At 43.9% G+C, this 16,640-nt stretch overlaps 1 protein-coding gene across 1 annotated transcript; it reads right to left on the reverse strand.

Moving 5' to 3' along the window:
- Positions 1-11,151: 11,151 nt before the first annotated feature.
- MSC (musculin) lies at positions 11,152-13,446 on the reverse strand. Its single transcript, XM_064703549.1, has 2 exons — positions 12,895-13,446; positions 11,152-12,156 (listed from the first exon to the last, which is right to left on the reverse strand). The coding sequence occupies exons 1-2, from the start codon at positions 13,414-13,416 to the stop codon at positions 12,070-12,072; spliced, it is 609 nt and encodes a 202-aa protein (XP_064559619.1). The 5' UTR covers positions 13,417-13,446; the 3' UTR covers positions 11,152-12,069.
- Between the last annotated feature and the right edge of the window lie 3,194 nt (positions 13,447-16,640).

Here is a 16,640-nt window from a genome sequence, read left to right on the forward strand (position 1 = left end):
GAAAAGTTTTGGGGAACTAAAAGTTTTTAGTGAAAAATTTTAGTGAAAAGTTCCTACTGACCTGACTGGGAAATACCTAATCTGAAGCACAAAGAGCTTCTGAAATATTCTCTAATAATAATTTCTTGTAATCGTTCTATCACTTCAGTTATGCACTGGTACGGGCTTATGTTCTGAAATCTACTGAGTCCAAGACACTTTCAGTTTTAGAATGATCTACTCTTGAAGAACTCAGCTGACATCCCATAGTTTATATTTTGAATGTCATATGTGAAGATTTTCCTTGGCCTTTTCTTGCTTTCTTGGATTAAAACTGAAAATAATTAAACTGAAATATTCAAATGAGTATTTAATCCTACAGCAGGATTTATTACAGTGGCAGAATGATTGCTTCAAGCAAACTTAAATACTAACATGTGTAAACAATCACTGCTGTGTTTAGCTGATGTCCTAAATCATAAAAATTTACTCTGGGATAAAACATGCTTTTACCCTGAGGTCCATTGTATACAGTAACATAGAACAGAGATGGAGAGACTGGAGCTGGGAGGAACTGTGTGTCAGAGATGTGGGACCCTGCAGTGATACACTGATTTGGAAGCAGTGTACTCTGTCCCTTCCCAAGGTGAAGGTTGGTCTCCTTGTTCTATCCCCAAGAGGTCACCTAAGAAAAATGGAAAGAAAACAATTCCACATTTTCTCAGACACCTAAGTTATCAGCAGACCAAGGTGAACAAGACGTAAGGAGGCAGATGAGAGAAGAGGGTTTTGTACATCCCCATTCACCTTCCAGACAGGGCAACCCAGCTTTTCAGCTCTTTCAAAGACTACACAAACAAAGTAGACTGCCTAAAGGTTCCTACTACCATCTCTTCACAGTCTGCTGCAATCTGACACTGTCAAGATCTTTAGTCCAAATCTATTGCCTACAGATAAAATCTGAAACCCTGTCTGGACAAATTCCCCATGTTTGGAAGACTGTTTTCAGCAAGGAAAAAAATCTGTCCTCTGTGGCAAGATGAAAGAAGCTTGCTAATGAAGCTGTTCTACTTCATTCTTGGGGAACTAGTGTCAGAAAACCATAAGGAAAACCAAAACAAATCAGAGAGGCAGTCATCACATCTCATCTGTATTTTATCTGTGCTCTCAGTGTGCAAGGAACATTAGGGCACAATTCAAATTGTAAGGATTTATTCTTTTGTCCAGAATATAACTCTCCACCATCAGGGATATATTTTTAACAGGGTAGAGATTGATTTCAAGCAATGCAATGCAATATCAGGCTAAGATGAGTGATGAATCTGCCCTCCTTAATGATGCTTAGTTGCTAAAATTTTAAAGGATTATAGGTTAAGGGGGTATAAGTGCTTTGCTTCAGGAACTGAAAAAAATTTTTTCTCATGTAGTAAAGTCACTTTTTTTTTCACACCAGTAATTTTTTTTCATGCTGGATCACTGCTCCTAACATAAACTAGAAGAGCAGAAAGAGATAAAATCTGAATGTGCTAAATTCTGAGAATGAGTCTTATCCCACTGATGTCAACATTTGTATCCAAGTCAGTATTTCATTACTACATTTTCCAGTCAATATGTATTTTAGCTTAGCAGCTGAGAGTCAAAGTGAAAAGGTACAAGGGGACAGCTCAAATTTCTAGAATGGTTGCTTCATAAGAAAGAATACAGAGACACAGTAAATCTAGGTATCATCATAGGGCCATTTCTGGTATTCCTGCTGGGTGGTACTGATAGTAGATTTTTTTTACCTGCAGTCAGTAGTTCTCTGTTGAATCAGTCCATGGAGAGAGGAGGAAAAAAACTCTTCTGCATTTTTTCTTTATCTGCCACAGATCTTGTCCTCTTTTTTCAGGCTGCATCCCTTGTTCTGTGATGGCAGAGATAAGACTGAAGCCTCTACCTAATATAAGCAGATGTGAGGTAGGTTAACTTGTAATAAGAAGATGTTTTATTTCTTTAATTCCTGTGCAAGGGTGAGTAGCTGTCAGACCAGATAAGAAGCAATGGGACAAAGTTTATTTCTTTCATTCCTGTGTTTAAGGCAATAAAGGGGAAAAATATGAAGTGTCTTGAACATCTGCAATTCTGGCCATTGCTGGAAAGTTGCCAGCTTCTGGTCTTTGGGAATGTAGGAGTTTTGCTGCTATTGCCTCAGCATACAGCTGAAAACACAGCTTTGGTGCAAGATTGAGTTTGACTCCTGTCCCTCTCACCCCAGGCATGTTCCCTGCATTACTATTGCCCTGTCACCACTGTTGTCCTGGCCCCAGCTTTTGAGAGCTGACCTTGAGAAATTATTTCTTACTTTCTTACTGGATGCTTTGAATGTCTGAAATCAGGTCAGCCTCACTTTTCCTCACTCAGTACCTTGGGTATAAAACCCTTATTTGTTAATGAATGCATAACACTATGTTTATTTCATTAAAAAGTTCAGAAGGTTATGCAAAGAGGTTGATTCAAGTAGGCCTCTTGTACTGGGGCCACAAAAAAAAAAAATCCCTTTCTCTCTTATCTAAATCAAAAAATGAGAGAGAAATGAATTAAAAGGACCGCTCAGTCTACAAAAATATCAGTACAGATTGTCATACTAAGATTGTGTTTGTATACTTAGATATTTGTTACTTTCTAATTACCTAAAGAGAATCATAGTAACAAAATATTGCCATTCCTTTACTTATTTTTATTTACTAATAGAAGTTCTGAATGGTTTTTGGAGCCCAAGACATATGTGAACACCATCAGGCAAGTACAGCACAGAGAAATGAAAAGTTAAATATTATTCCATAGCCCAGCAAATGAGAACTCCCTGTCTCCCATTCTGACCACAAGATGTAGCTGTCTCTTTCCATACTGACCCTTTCATTCAGGATTACAGGCTGTCATTACTTTCCAAATAAAACAGCCAGTGTAAATAAGCAATGCCTCAGGGAACCCTGTGCTGGAAAAATACACCAAGAGCAGGTTGTGGAGCATCCCCAGGGTCCTTCACCATAAGATGTTCCAGCCCTGATGGGGGAAACTCAAAATCTGCTGGGGCGAGGACTGTTCTATGGCTGTAAAGTGGCCAGGAGTGAGCCACACTGAGCTAGCCAGGCCTGTAGGTGCAGGCTGGACCCTGCATCCTGGGAGGCTCCTCTCTCTTCTTTAAATGCTTTTATTTTGTTCTGGGTCGGTGCCACACTATATGGAGCCATGCATACACACCACCTTTGTGCCTGCTTCCTGTTCCTGTGTTTCTTCATGGCCACACTGGCAGGGAACAGGGTGCTGGGGACATTCAGGGATTTTCCACTGGAGCTGTGGGCAGCCCATGCACACACAGATCCCCCTCAGGAGGCTCCTTAGGCCTCACCATCTGTGGCTTTATTGAAGGAGCCATGGCTGGTACCAAGGGCCCTTACACCATTCCTGCTGCCATTCCTAATGCTGATCCTCACATTGTTCATGCCTAATGCTCTGAGCAATCACAAACCATATGAAGCTTCACAAAGGAAAGTGGAGCTTTCTGGAATCTGCACCTGGCTGGGGCAGCTCTGGATGTACGGACAGACTGGGGAATGAGGGGCTGGAAAGGGAAAAGCCTAGAAAGTGGAAAAGGACATGGTGGTTCTGGTTGTTGGCAAGTAGAACATGAGCCAGCAGTGCCCTGGCAGCCAGGAGGGCCAACCCTGTCCTGGGGGGCATCAGGCACAGCATCAGGCAAGGGAGGGGATTGTCCCACTCTGCTTGGCACTGGGACAGCGTCACCTCGAGTGCTGGGGGCAGCTTTCGGCTCCTCAATATCAAAAAGACATTAAACTAACACAGAGCATCCAAAGGAGAGCAGTGAGGATGGTGAAGGGCCTTGAGAGGAAGCCATGTGAGGAGCGGCTGAGGTCACTTGGTCTGTTCAGCCTGGAGGAACTTAAGGGGTGACCTCACTGCAGTTACAATTCCCTCATGAGGGGAAGAAGAGGTGCAGGCACTGATCTCTCCTCTGTGGTGCCCAGCGGCAGCACCCGAGAGAATGGCCCGAGGGAACGGCCTGAGGCTGTGCCAGGGGAGGTTCAGGTCGGACATGAGGAAAAGGTTCTTCACCCAGGGAGCCACCGGGGGGCGCCCGTGCCCCGCCTGCGGGGCCGATCCCGCCTTTCCCAGCACCTCCCGGCGGGCGGGCCTGGCTCCGCCGCCGGCCCGGGGCGCTGCGTTCCCGCAGGAGGAGCAAGGGGGCAGCCGCGGCTCGGGGAGGGACTCTGACACGCCGAGGGAGCTGAGGGGGATGGCGGCACTCTCGGACGCTTTAAATGGGACGGTGCTGCCCAGTGCCAAGAAAAGAGGTGCCCGCGCTGCATCAGGTGCAGAGGACTTAGGAGTCCTCCCTCAGTACTTGATGCTGATACTCCATCAGTATTTGATGCTGATACTCCTTTATTAAATAAAGTAATGCTTAGGAGTGAGTGAACAAGCTCACAAGCTGATGGTTGGACTTGGTGATACTAAAGATCTTTTTTAACCTTCATTATTCTATCATTCTATGGTTCTAAGCTGGTGTAACTAGATACCCTCCCTCTAGTCCTTTCTACAGGTGTATTTAAATATTTTTGAAGTGGTATGTTCATCCCACCCCGAGATTTTTCCAAATCCATCATAGCCCTTTTGGCTGTATCTGCAGGATACAGATCAGTTTTTCTCTTTACAAATCAGTTTTTCTCCTTGTTTCACCTGAGTTTTTTTCCTCTTGCTCATGTCTCCCAGCCAGCTGCCAGTTCTCCAGGAGTCATCTCGGAAAAGGGCCAGGCACATGTCTTGATGACAGAGGGGAAACACTTGTGCCAGCCAGAGATGCTGAGGCCACCCAGGGCTGTCTCCCCATCCTCATTCAGAGGCACACTTTTGTGGGATTACCAGAGTTTGGGAAATGTGTCTTTCTGTGTCTGTAGGTATCCAAAGTGGCTGCTGTCAGAAAAATTCTGTAAATCATAATTTGTTCATTTTGTCTTAAATGTTGAAAAAAAGGAGCTTTTTTTGTCTTTACAATACTGACATATCTAAGAAGCGAAAAAAAATAAAAGGGTTTATTTAATATTTACTACTTGAGACACTCACTGAAAACCTGGAAGAGGAAATAGGGATTGTTATATTGCTTTGATGCCTCATGTACAATAACATTCTAGTGTTAAACTATACTCAGAAAAAAAAAATGACCTGCTGTTTTTCAATCCACTGCTAGACTTGCCACTGTCTTGCACACTGGTGCAGATATTACAAGGGAGCTGGACATAAAACTGAACTGAAATCACCTACCTAGCTTGCTCAGGGAAGTGGTGGAATCACCATTCCTGGAAGTCTTCAAAAAACATTTGGCACTTAGGGATACATTTTAGTAGTGAACATGGCAGTGGCTTGTTAATGGTTGCACTCAATGTCCTTAGAGAAATTTTACAATCCTAAGGATTCTATTCAGCTTCAGCAGTAGGATCTACAGGGTAATGTCAGGATTTTTATTCATTTTGCTCAGATGTTTGGTAACATCCTGGTCAGATGTAAGGCTTCTTGGTGCTAGATACATAAGAATGAAGGGATGCATGGTCTTCTCTGCCCAGAAGAATCTAAAATAGAGAAAAATCTAAACCAAAAATAAAACATAGGAGGTTCCATGGACTGGAGACTTCCCTTACAATACAGAGGTTATGTCTAAAGTACTAAATAGCACAAAGGGCTGTTCTACAAAGACTCTCTTCTGGCTTTGAGTCTACCTGTCCTGGGCTAGTTTGTGTGCATGCTGCTTATGACTATGCACTCTCAATCTCCAGAATACTATGACTTCAACTGTGTTTGGTAAATGATCCCTCTCTGCTGCTGCCTCACTAACTGTGGCTTGGCAGTGCTTGGGAAAATGGCACGTGTTCCACACCAAACCCACAAACCAAGCAGGGACCTCTCCAAAAACATGACAACATAGACACTGAAGCTGCAATGCTCAGCAGTGCTTCTGGCCACCATTTCTTTTTAACTCATGACATCTCCATGGGGCAGGTTTAGTACAGGCTGTGGTGCAATTCATATTATGCACAAGTGGGTACTGTATTTCAGAAGTTCTGTGTGATTCTGTGTATGACACATAGTTATGCCTCAGCCAGGATAAGACACCTCAGAGATGTCTTTCGGGAGAGTTTTCAGGTTTTGTTTCATAACATCACTGTCATGCTGTTAAACACTAAACTTATAATCCAAATATCTGTGCAGACATCTGAATTTCATACATTTATCTCCATGTACCTCCAGCTGACACTTCATTTCTAGTGGATGACAGCAAATTTACTCTTGAGGAGTAGTTCCTTATAATGGTCTTCATTATAACTTCACCAATTTGGCAGTTTAGTTTTAATCTAGGGGTCCTACAGAAAGATATTACATTTTCTCTTTGTGGTTTTTCTCCCCTTTTATGTCAAAATGTCATTTACTCAATCATTCCCCAAACACCACAAGTTTTTCTCCTTTTCCAATGAAAAGGGCAAGAATTGGACACAACCCAAATGAATGTGATGTGTGTTTTTCCTGTGTTGACATTTCATTGTGATTCTGGGGTTTGAGCACCCCAGAGGTCTTCCTGCATGCACAGGGTGATCTTTTACAACCTCCACAGTTATACAGAGCTATCCTAATAGACCTTACAGTCTCGAGCATATCCATACATAACATGAAAATGTCACACACAGGAATATAAGGTTTTTTCAGGACTTCAAATCACCTTCCTAGTAAATAGCTATGTATCTCTTTTTTGGTCCCCTTTGAAGGGGTTAAAATTCAAAGAATACAATAATTGCTTGTGCTGTTCCAATCTAAATTTTCTATGAATAGTCATGCTTACATTTACTTATTATCTTTTACTGACTGTGGGATTTAAGGTGCTAATGATGTACCTTCTGCCATCACAGCAACTTGGAATCAAAATTAAAAAGTGAGCCATTGATTTTTGCATTATTGTCCATTGATCTTATTTTTGTTGTTCCTGTGAAAATTCCTGTAAGATAAAGGTGCTGTTTCCCGTGCCCTTCTGTGTTCTGTGCTTACTACACAGGCCTTCATAAACACTTACAAAGTGATGCAATCCTCTGCTGTTCTCGTGACTTTTTGTCCCAAATGCTGAGCAGCCTGTTTGCTTAGATTAGGGTTATGTTTTTGCAATTATTCTGACTCAAAGTTCTGCCTGCTTTGTTGTCATAGAGAGCTTTTCGTGTCACACTCTGAGTTATTTTTAACCCTGGAAATGTGAATTCTTTTTAACAGTTTCACTGCAATGAAAAGATAGAGTGATTTCCTTTGCTTGCTAAATTCCAGTCACATCAAGCTTAGTTATACTTCTGAGTGTCACCACTTATTTCTAGTCCCAGACCCTCCCAGACAGTCAGGACCTCAATATTACAGGAGCAATTCTTCAGCTCTACATCAGCCACAAATTTTCAGTTTTACTTGACTTGCTGGACAGATAACTGTATTAATCCTTTCAGCAGTCTTTTGTAGGAATTTTAATTCTAGTAAGATTCTTACATGCTGCATTCTAACTAAGGTTTTTTTTTTTTTTTTTACTAATTTGCATTTACACATTTTTCAGAGCCAAGGAAAATACTGAGACCCATTCCTTCTTAGTACCTGAAATTAGTACCTGAATCCTAATCAGCCTGCACTGTGATAGCACAAGTTATAATGTAGCAACTCACCTTGAAGACCTCTTGTCAGATTATAATAAAATCATGTAGGATGTAGGTGTTTATGGTCCACAAGTCAGCTCAGCATCTGTTCTCTGTGCACTGAAGAAAATATCTGTGTACACATTTTTCAGCTGGAGTGTAATAAACTCTGTCCAGTGGTGGAACCTTATTCTTAGGTATAACTGGAACAAGTCTTGGTGAGAACCTGCCCTGCCATACCAAGTGCAAAATCACTATTACATACAATTAGTTACTTGTGGAGACGTGACTATTGCTCAGTAGAATGGACAGCTTTCCATGTTATTTGATCCAAATAATGTATATATTATTTGCTTAAGAGGTTACTATAGGATTGTATTGTTGAGTGGCTCTAAATCCCCCTTCTTCCTTCTTTTTAGCTTCCTTTGTTCATATAAAGTTCTGGCATTTAAACCTGCCTATATCTCTCCCAACATTAGATATTTAACTAAAACATTCGATGTTTAACTGAATAGTGCAGTTGGTCCTCCTAGGGTCCTTTAAGAGTCAATAAAGACAGAGTAATTTTCAGGTACTAAATGAGATCTTACAATAATTTATTCAACTCCCCATTTCACCTGGGAAGCCCCTATGGCAACTGTACTGCTTACATAGTCACCTTTACTTAGACAAAAAATCAAATTTTTACTGAGAATCCTTAGCGTAGCTGAGAGTTCTTTAAATAGTACATGTATAAAGGTTCTAAGAGGGAAAAGTATGGCTTATGTATTTTTTATATGCAAAATATGTTTGTTTTGCTCAGAATTGTTAACATTTTCAATATAAGAGACATATTTCCCTTGTGTAAGCAAACACATGCATTGGAAAGGAAAGGTTAATGATGCCTAATGATCTGCTCCATCAGATTCCCACACAGAATAGAGACAAAACAAAATACCATACAACATTAGTGTAAAGTCATAAAAATATTGTTGGGAGGCAAGTGCTCCTCCTTATGTGTGGACTGTTTGCCCCAGAAGTCAATGCAGGTAATCTGCCAGTCAGACTTCACATGAAACAGATTTTGGCAGAATAGCAGTCGAAGGTCATTTGGCATTTTATTTGTCAAACAACTTCAGCAAATTCTGCATAACTTTATGGGATCAAGAAGGGTTCATCTTTTACCTTGTGCAAGGAACATTAATACAACCCAAAATCATCAAGCATAAACTTGCCAAGTCTAAAAAAAATGTGTGTATTTCTTACCTTCTGTGCTCGTGAACTGTAGATATGTGAGGTTGTTTCTCATTTTAAATCTCCCTTCCACACACCTCTGTAACTATCCAGACAAACCCAACAGTCAGATTTTACAAATGAAATTAATTTAACATATCAGGTTGTCACAAACTTAATTAAAAAAAGACGAGGACCTCTATTGTGTTTCAGTGGAATCTATTAATGCTTAAAAATAGCATTTTAAAATGTTTTGATGACTTCATTAATGTAAAGAACGGATCTGACTTTCATCTGAGTTTTAAAAAATGTTTCAAAACTGCAATCATATATTTTTGGTGTGTCTTTATAGGTAAAGAATTCCAGAATATATTACTTACCTGGCATTTCCCTGGAAAGACATCAGCCTTCATCTCAGGAAAAACCCACATGGAACCTGTTCAATTACCTGATTTTTTTCCTAATCATAGAATGCATCTCATTGAGAGAGAAGAAGATTAATTTACTTTTTAAAAACAGTATTTATAAACCCAAGAATTAAAATTAATTATTTTAAATATCAGATCCTTACTGGAGAAATCTAAACGTCCCTAACAGCTGTATTAAGAAAAATAAGTATACACTAATACATATATCTCCATATAGAGGTATATAAAAGGAAAAAAACGAGCCTTGTACAACATTCAGTATCTAAAATCTGTCATTTTCTCCCCAGATTTTGACATTAAATGTCACCTGAGGCCACTGTTTACTTCTGTTGTAAAATAACTGATGGTCTGCTGGGACACCACCACCATATGGATGTGTCTGTTACAGTAACTGAAGAAAGTATTCCTATTTATTATGCAGCCACAAAGAAAAGTGTACTTGAGAGCATACAGTATGGGTGGAAGCAATCCTATGTTTTTCTTCATGTCACACTCCTCTCCCCCTGTTTTGATCTACTGTATTTACTTAACATAACCACTTCATATTTGGGAATATACACTGAACATTTTTTTCCATCACTCTGCACAGACCTTTCTATAATGTTTAAAGTTCTCCAGCTTTCCTTGTTTTTCTGATCTCCTAGAGTCATTAACCAATTACAGCTGGGATCAAGGCCAAAACCAGCTAAGTATCACAACTGAGATTATCTCAAGTGGTACCTTAGTCAAACTGCTGAATAATCTTTTTCTTAGGGTTCAGATAAACATTGGTTGAGTTTTCTCATACCTTATGCCTTCCTAAAGGTCCTTTACTTTTGCTTTATTGTTTATGTTCTTTTCTTTTTATAAAGCTTCCTACAGGAAGTGAGGTGGAGTTCCAGCTCAGCTACATTAACTGCAAATTAAGACAGACCTCTTCTTTCACAGATTTTCTCTGGAAAAAAATGGAAGTTAAATTGTATTATGGTCTCTGTACAGCTTGCCCCCAAATCTCTAGAAGCAACACTTTCAGTAGATATGGACTGTGTTTTCATTTTATTTTGCAATGTCTCTGGATTATTTTATATTCCACAAGAAGAAACCAATTTTCTGCAGTTCACCTACTTGCAGGACACTACCAATAGTCAGATCAGGTCTTCTATGCAGTATTTCAAAACAGAAATACATGACATAGGATGACTTGACAACACAGGATGACAACAAATTAGCTTAATCTGTTTCTTGTTAAACAAACGTTTCTTCCTCCTCACTGCTTATATTACGAAGAGGTGGCTGTTTCTTCTCTAAAGGAATTCAGTTTTCTCCCTTACTCTGAGTTAACTGCTGATAAAATATTTTGAGAAAAATAATATCTTATCTCAGGAGTTTTAATCTTGAAACAGGAAAATTCTGTCCTCAAATAGGAAAATTAATCTGATTTTCCCACTGCAAAAATACAGATAAAAACAAAACACATTACATATGGAAATGCCAAAAACCAGCAAAAGGAGCTATTACACTATATGACACTGATTTCTTAATCTGCATTTATTTATTCTTCTGCTTCACAGAAGAGAATACTACAGAGCATTCTGTAAGTTGTTAAAACTTGGCTATCCCTGCAGATTGATACAGTACTGCACCTCAAATGAATTGTTTGGGGTGAAAGCGTTCTTATCTGACCTGTTACTGGAGATGTATCTGCCCTCAAGAGATGGGGAAGATAACTGTGTTTACAAAAGTGGGTCTCAATAAAATGCATTCCAAAGACACATGGATGCAGACACACACTATCACAGTACCAGTAAGTCATTTTAACCAAGCTTTTAATGTCATTTATAAAAAAATAGAGTTATTTACATTTGCAACTTATTTGATGGCATCCTCTTTTATTACAACATTTGAATCTGTACGGAAATGACACACTAACTCATTTGAGAGTAAACTTCTCAATGATAAGCATAACAGTACAGGAAAAATATTTAAAACACTTTGAATTCTTGTTATTTTGCAGCATCATACAAACACATTCTTTAAAACACATGCACACTGACCTTACAGTAAGCAGAATTCCCTTCCAGATTAAGGCACAGAAACTCTGCCACATTTCTAGGGCAGTCCTGCATTCTTACATGTGGCATTTCAAGACATAACCAAAGGAATTACTTTAATTCCAATGGGCTGTAGCAGAATGTGTCCACTTACACATTTTTAAGAAAACTCTGATCAAAGGGACCAAAAGAAAAAAAGTATGACTAATTGCATAGTTGCAATAAACCAGACCCATGAATACAAAAGCCATCAAAATATATTATAAATCTATCTGACTTTCAAAGCTACTTTAAAATACTGTTTTGCTTTACAATACAAATAACACTGTTTGGGGTTAGTTGGTAGAATTGTATTTTGGTCCATGCTGTTAATTCTATATCATTATAGTCCTCTTCCATTAGTTTAAAAGCCTCAGAACAGCAGGTCCTCAGGCAGTGGTAAGAATGATGAAGCCAAGTCTTAGACTTCAGCTGCTGCAGTCAGTTCATAAAACCTCTAACTTCAACCACCTCCATTCTTTACTGCTTTAAATAATCTGCCCTCAGAACTTTAAGGGGAAAGAATGATGAGGGATACAGATTTAACACTGTTAGAGATGGGAGTTTGCCCCATCTTCTAGTCCTGAGCTGATAAATCACAGCTCTTAAAAATATCCAACCCATTAAAAAAAAAAAAGAAAAGATCAACAATAAGAAATCCTCAATTTAGTCTGACTATGCAGTAGTTCCACATAATCTGCTGGCAGTAGAAACTTCTTTGGTGTCAGAGTCAGGTCTTCCTGAAACCACAAACGGCCAAGTCTGTAAGCAAAAAAAAAAAAAAGGTATTTCATATTAAAAGAAAGTTTATCCTGGTATGAAACTGGAGCTTTATTACTGATAGATGTCTAACTCTGGTTCAGTTGAAAACACGTCATCATGTTTTAGTCCCTGTGGGAAGCACAGAGAGAGCTGAGTTCCTCTAACAAATATTTTCATTACGTTTTTCATTATAATTAAATGCTCCACAGAAGGTTTGCAATAGTCAGCAACACTGTTCACATCCAAACTCCAATGTTTCTCTTGCTTTGAAACTCTTTGCGTCATTTAATAAATAAAAAGCATATAAACTATTCCTAAACAATCACTCTACTGCATATAAGAAAACGTTTTACCCCTGTGACAAACATCGGGCGTTTAATTTTGTACCGATGAACTCATGACACTCTGCTTGTGCTGCAGGCCAGCCGGCAGACCGAGTTACTCCTTTTTCGGACACTAATCTTGCCTAATGCCCGAGGAATGTAATCTTTAGGGTCCCCTATTCTGACTCCCCAGGACTGACACACCCGCCATCACCCAAAGCCAAGCGCGGCCCCGGTGCGAGGGCTCCCGGGGATTTGCGGAGCAGCCAGGGCCCGCCGCTCCTTCCAGGGCGGGCACGGCCCGAGAGCTGCCCCCTGCCCGGGGCACCGGCCCCGCGGGGCTGTCCTGAGCGGCGCCCGGGGATTCCCGGCGGGATTCCCCCTCGCCGCATCCCGCCCGCCCCCCGCGCCGTACCAAGTTGACGGGATGGACGTAGCCGTTCTCGTAGCGGTCCTCCTGCAGGAGCTGCCGGAGGTGGGCGATGTAGCTGGACGCCAGGCGCAGCGTATCCAGCTTGGAGAGCTTGGTGTCGGGCGGCACCCAGGGCAGGCTCGTCTTCAGCCGGGAGAACGCCTTGCTCAGCACCCGCATCCGCGCCCGCTCCCGCGCGTTGGCCGCGTTGCGCTGGGACTGCTTCCCCTCGGGCGGCGGCCCCCGCGGCCCCGACGCCGCCTTCTTGCCCCCGGGGCCGCCGCCCCGCGCCCGTTTCCTCTTGCAGCCGCTGCCCGCCGGCCCCGCCGCGCAGCTGCCCTCGCCGTCCTCTTCCTCCTCTTCTTCCTCCTCTTCCTCCTCCTCCGCCGCCGAGGAGTTGTCCCCCGAGGGGTAGAGCTGGCCGCGGGGCTGGCGCTTGGCCGGCGGCGGCGGGTATTCCAGCTGCAGCGCCCGCAGGTCCATCTCGGGCAGCTCCTCCGCCTCGCTGGCGGAGCCCGTGGACATGGCCCCGGGCGGGCGGCGGGGAGGCGGGCGGGGGCGGACGGCCGAGCCGAGTCGGCCCAGAGCGGGGCGGCCCCGCCGCGGAGAGTCCGTGCCGGGGCGGGGGCGCGGGGGGGCGCGCAGGGGGGATGCGCCCCTGGACAGCGCTATATATCGGGTGTCCGCGGAGCGAACCATCTGCCGGGAGGGGAGGAGAGGGGCGCGGGGCGGGGGTCGGGCCCTGCGGAGCCCCGCGCCGGGGGCGGCGCCTCTCCGCGCTGGCCCGCGCTCCGCGGCGGGGCTGGTGCGGCGGGGCGCGGAGCCAGAGCCCTGTGTGGGGGCACACGCGCGGGTGGGGCTATACAGACACGCGGGGTGTCTCCGTGTGTGTGTGCGCTCTTGGGCTTCACGCCTTTCCCACTGGACAGACCCCTCTCCTCTCCTCGGAGATCGTAAAATATCTATAGGGCTGGTCCCGCCAGTGCCTGCGCGGGGAGGAGCGCACCGCTCCCTGTGTCTAAGGGCTAAATAAGACACGGGACTCTGCTTCCAGCCCATCTACACTCACTCTCCTCTTGCCTTTCCTTCGAGGGCATGGGATTTTCCCAACGTATGAACCCCGGTGCAGCCGAGTGGTGCGGCGGGACGGGGCCCCATCCCGCTGGGCTCGTCCTCTGCCTGCCCAGCTTCGGGAAGCGAATTCGGGTCCCGGTGCCCCCGCCGGGTCGGGAGGAGGCAGCAGGAGAGCGGCACTGGGGACTGGGTGTGCGGTGTGTGGGGAGAAACGCAAAAAGTCCCTGGGAACTTGCGTACTGTGGTTTGACAGCGTCCCTAGTTTCGGGTGAAACTCCAGACACTTGTCCGAGGGTTTCTGCTTCCTCAGAGCAATTAATTAAAACCCATTAAATGGGCTGTGTTCGCCTCTTTGTCACAGAGCAAATTAAACGAGACAGCTTTTCGATGTTCTTTAAAAATATCTGCTTGCAAGTTTTTAAAATAAATTCTGTAATTCAATTTTTATTATAGAGTTCACGGGTGAATAGAGGACCTCACATCCAATGGAAGTGCTGTCATACAAGTTCAACAGAAGTATAAATAATAAAAAAGAAATATTAAAAAATCAGCCATCAACTTGTATCCCTGGCTCCTCCCCCAGAACCTCCCTTTTTCACGTGAAGAATTAGCGTTTAGTTCTTGCTGGCTTTCACAACTTGGGTATGATTAACCAGAATAAAACTGCAGTTCTCAGAAAATAGCCTAATGACTACAACAGGTGGAAAGATCTTGTCCCGCAGTTTCTGTTCACGGTTTTTCCCTGCCATTTCTCTCCCGCCCGAGCGGAACCCTCCCGGCTGCTGCCACACAACTTTCCTGGCACCACAGGCCGCCCTTGGGCCCAGAGCTCTGCTCCCCTCCCCGCCAGCCCTGCGGGCTCGCTGAGGCCACTTAACGCTGTGCAAACCCCGACTTGACCCGCTGGGGCTAGAACCACATCAGAGCCGAGTTTAATGTCAGCCTTTCCAAGTGAAACTTGACATTTCTTGAACCACCTATACAGGCAGCTGATCTTGCAACTGGATCTCTTGAACTTGGTTTGACACTACGATAGATGCTCAGGCTGGGTCCCACACGCTGCACAGTGAAAGGGCAGCACGCTGGACTTGGGGTTTGCCCTTCCTCCCCAGTTAGACTCCATTATCTATCTATCTATATATATATATATATATATATGTAAGTACATAAAGATACTGCAGGGGAAGAGATATAGGTTTACTTTTTCCCCCCATCTGGGTTGTTTATACAGGTGCGAGCTGAACGCTTTCCCTGCTAAAGATTAATGGAAGAAAGTACTGAATTTCTTTAAGCAGGGAAGAAAATGGTACCCAGTCTTAAAAACCACAATACCAAACCTCCCTTTTCCTGCCTACCTTTGCCTCAGCGGACTAAAGGCGACACATAATGGACACCTTGACTCATTTAATGAAAGGACTAGGGGCAAGAAGATGAGCCAAATTCTCAGATCGTCTTTGCTTTTCTTGGTTAGTAAAAGAAATGGGAAACGCAGTGGAGTAAATCTGAAGGCAGAGTTTACTTCGGATTTACACCCAATGTAACCCAGCAGATCTGACTCATCTATCAAACCGCTAATTTCTGCGACCCTCACAAAGATATCATTTTCAGGATAGTCTTTGATGGGGCCAGGGCATTACATCATGCTTCCATTTGTCAAGATTTTGATCCTTTATGATCTCTGTGAGGTGAGTAGGGTAAGCTCCTGGTATATCAAGGCAGCATTTTATGCTTTACCGTTATCAGGTGCAGTCCCTTTCCCCTTTCTCCATTAAAAGATAAAACCATGAACTGTGCCCGAACTCCGAGGCCAGCATCCTTCCCTGTTTCACGGTCTATCCCCGCACACTGGGCGAGGTGCAGGGGCAGCCTGGGTTTCCAGTGTGGGGTGTGCGTGTGTAAGGGGATGGCAGCAGCAGCTAGAACAGCTCCTACGTGGGAAGAGGCTGCAGAGAATTCCTCCCCCAGGGAGCTTTGCCTCTGCCGTCGTTGCTGGCCCCAAAAATTAGCTTTTCTCGGCTGAGGGGAGATCCCTGTATTGGGGAGTCTCACTGGGGCGGAGTGAGCTTTTCTTCCTCCCACTTTTCCTCCAGGCATTTAGGTAAATAAATGCAACCAAACAAAGAGGAGTCCACGAAACCCAGATCTCTTCTTGGCTTTTTGCAGTGAGCGAGGGTGTTTCGGGCGGCAGCTGAGGACCGGCGAGGACGGAGAGCATCCCCGGGCAGGCCGGGCGGCGCCTGGGCCCGGGAGCCCCCGCCCCGCGACAAAAGCCCGGCCCTAACAACCCGGCGGGTGCCTGGGATGAGGCACAGGGGGAATAATCCTCTCGTTTCCTTCCTTAAGTTTCAGAATAAATTATAGCAAAAAAAAAACAAAAGAGAAAAAATGACCGGAGGCCAAATCTGTAAAGCGCGGGTTATCTCCGAGAATGGGAGGGCGAACCGCTAAAAGCCGCGTGTCTTTCAGCCTCATCCTCTGGGGTATTGGCAGCGACAAAGCAGGGTGGAGGAGGGAGATGAGGTGTTCTCCATAAAGTGCTTTAAATGCGACTTTTCTCTGGCATTCGTCCTTTCCTCGAACTCAGCAGTTACCGAGTTTACCTCACCCCAAACGCGCTACGCTTTCTCAGAAATACCTAGAAGTAACAAGGGCTTTTTTATTCATTTTTCCTGCGG

This window comes from Zonotrichia leucophrys, chromosome 2 (genome assembly GCF_028769735.1).
Source record: "Zonotrichia leucophrys gambelii isolate GWCS_2022_RI chromosome 2, RI_Zleu_2.0, whole genome shotgun sequence".
Taxonomy (NCBI): domain Eukaryota; kingdom Metazoa; phylum Chordata; class Aves; order Passeriformes; family Passerellidae; genus Zonotrichia; species Zonotrichia leucophrys.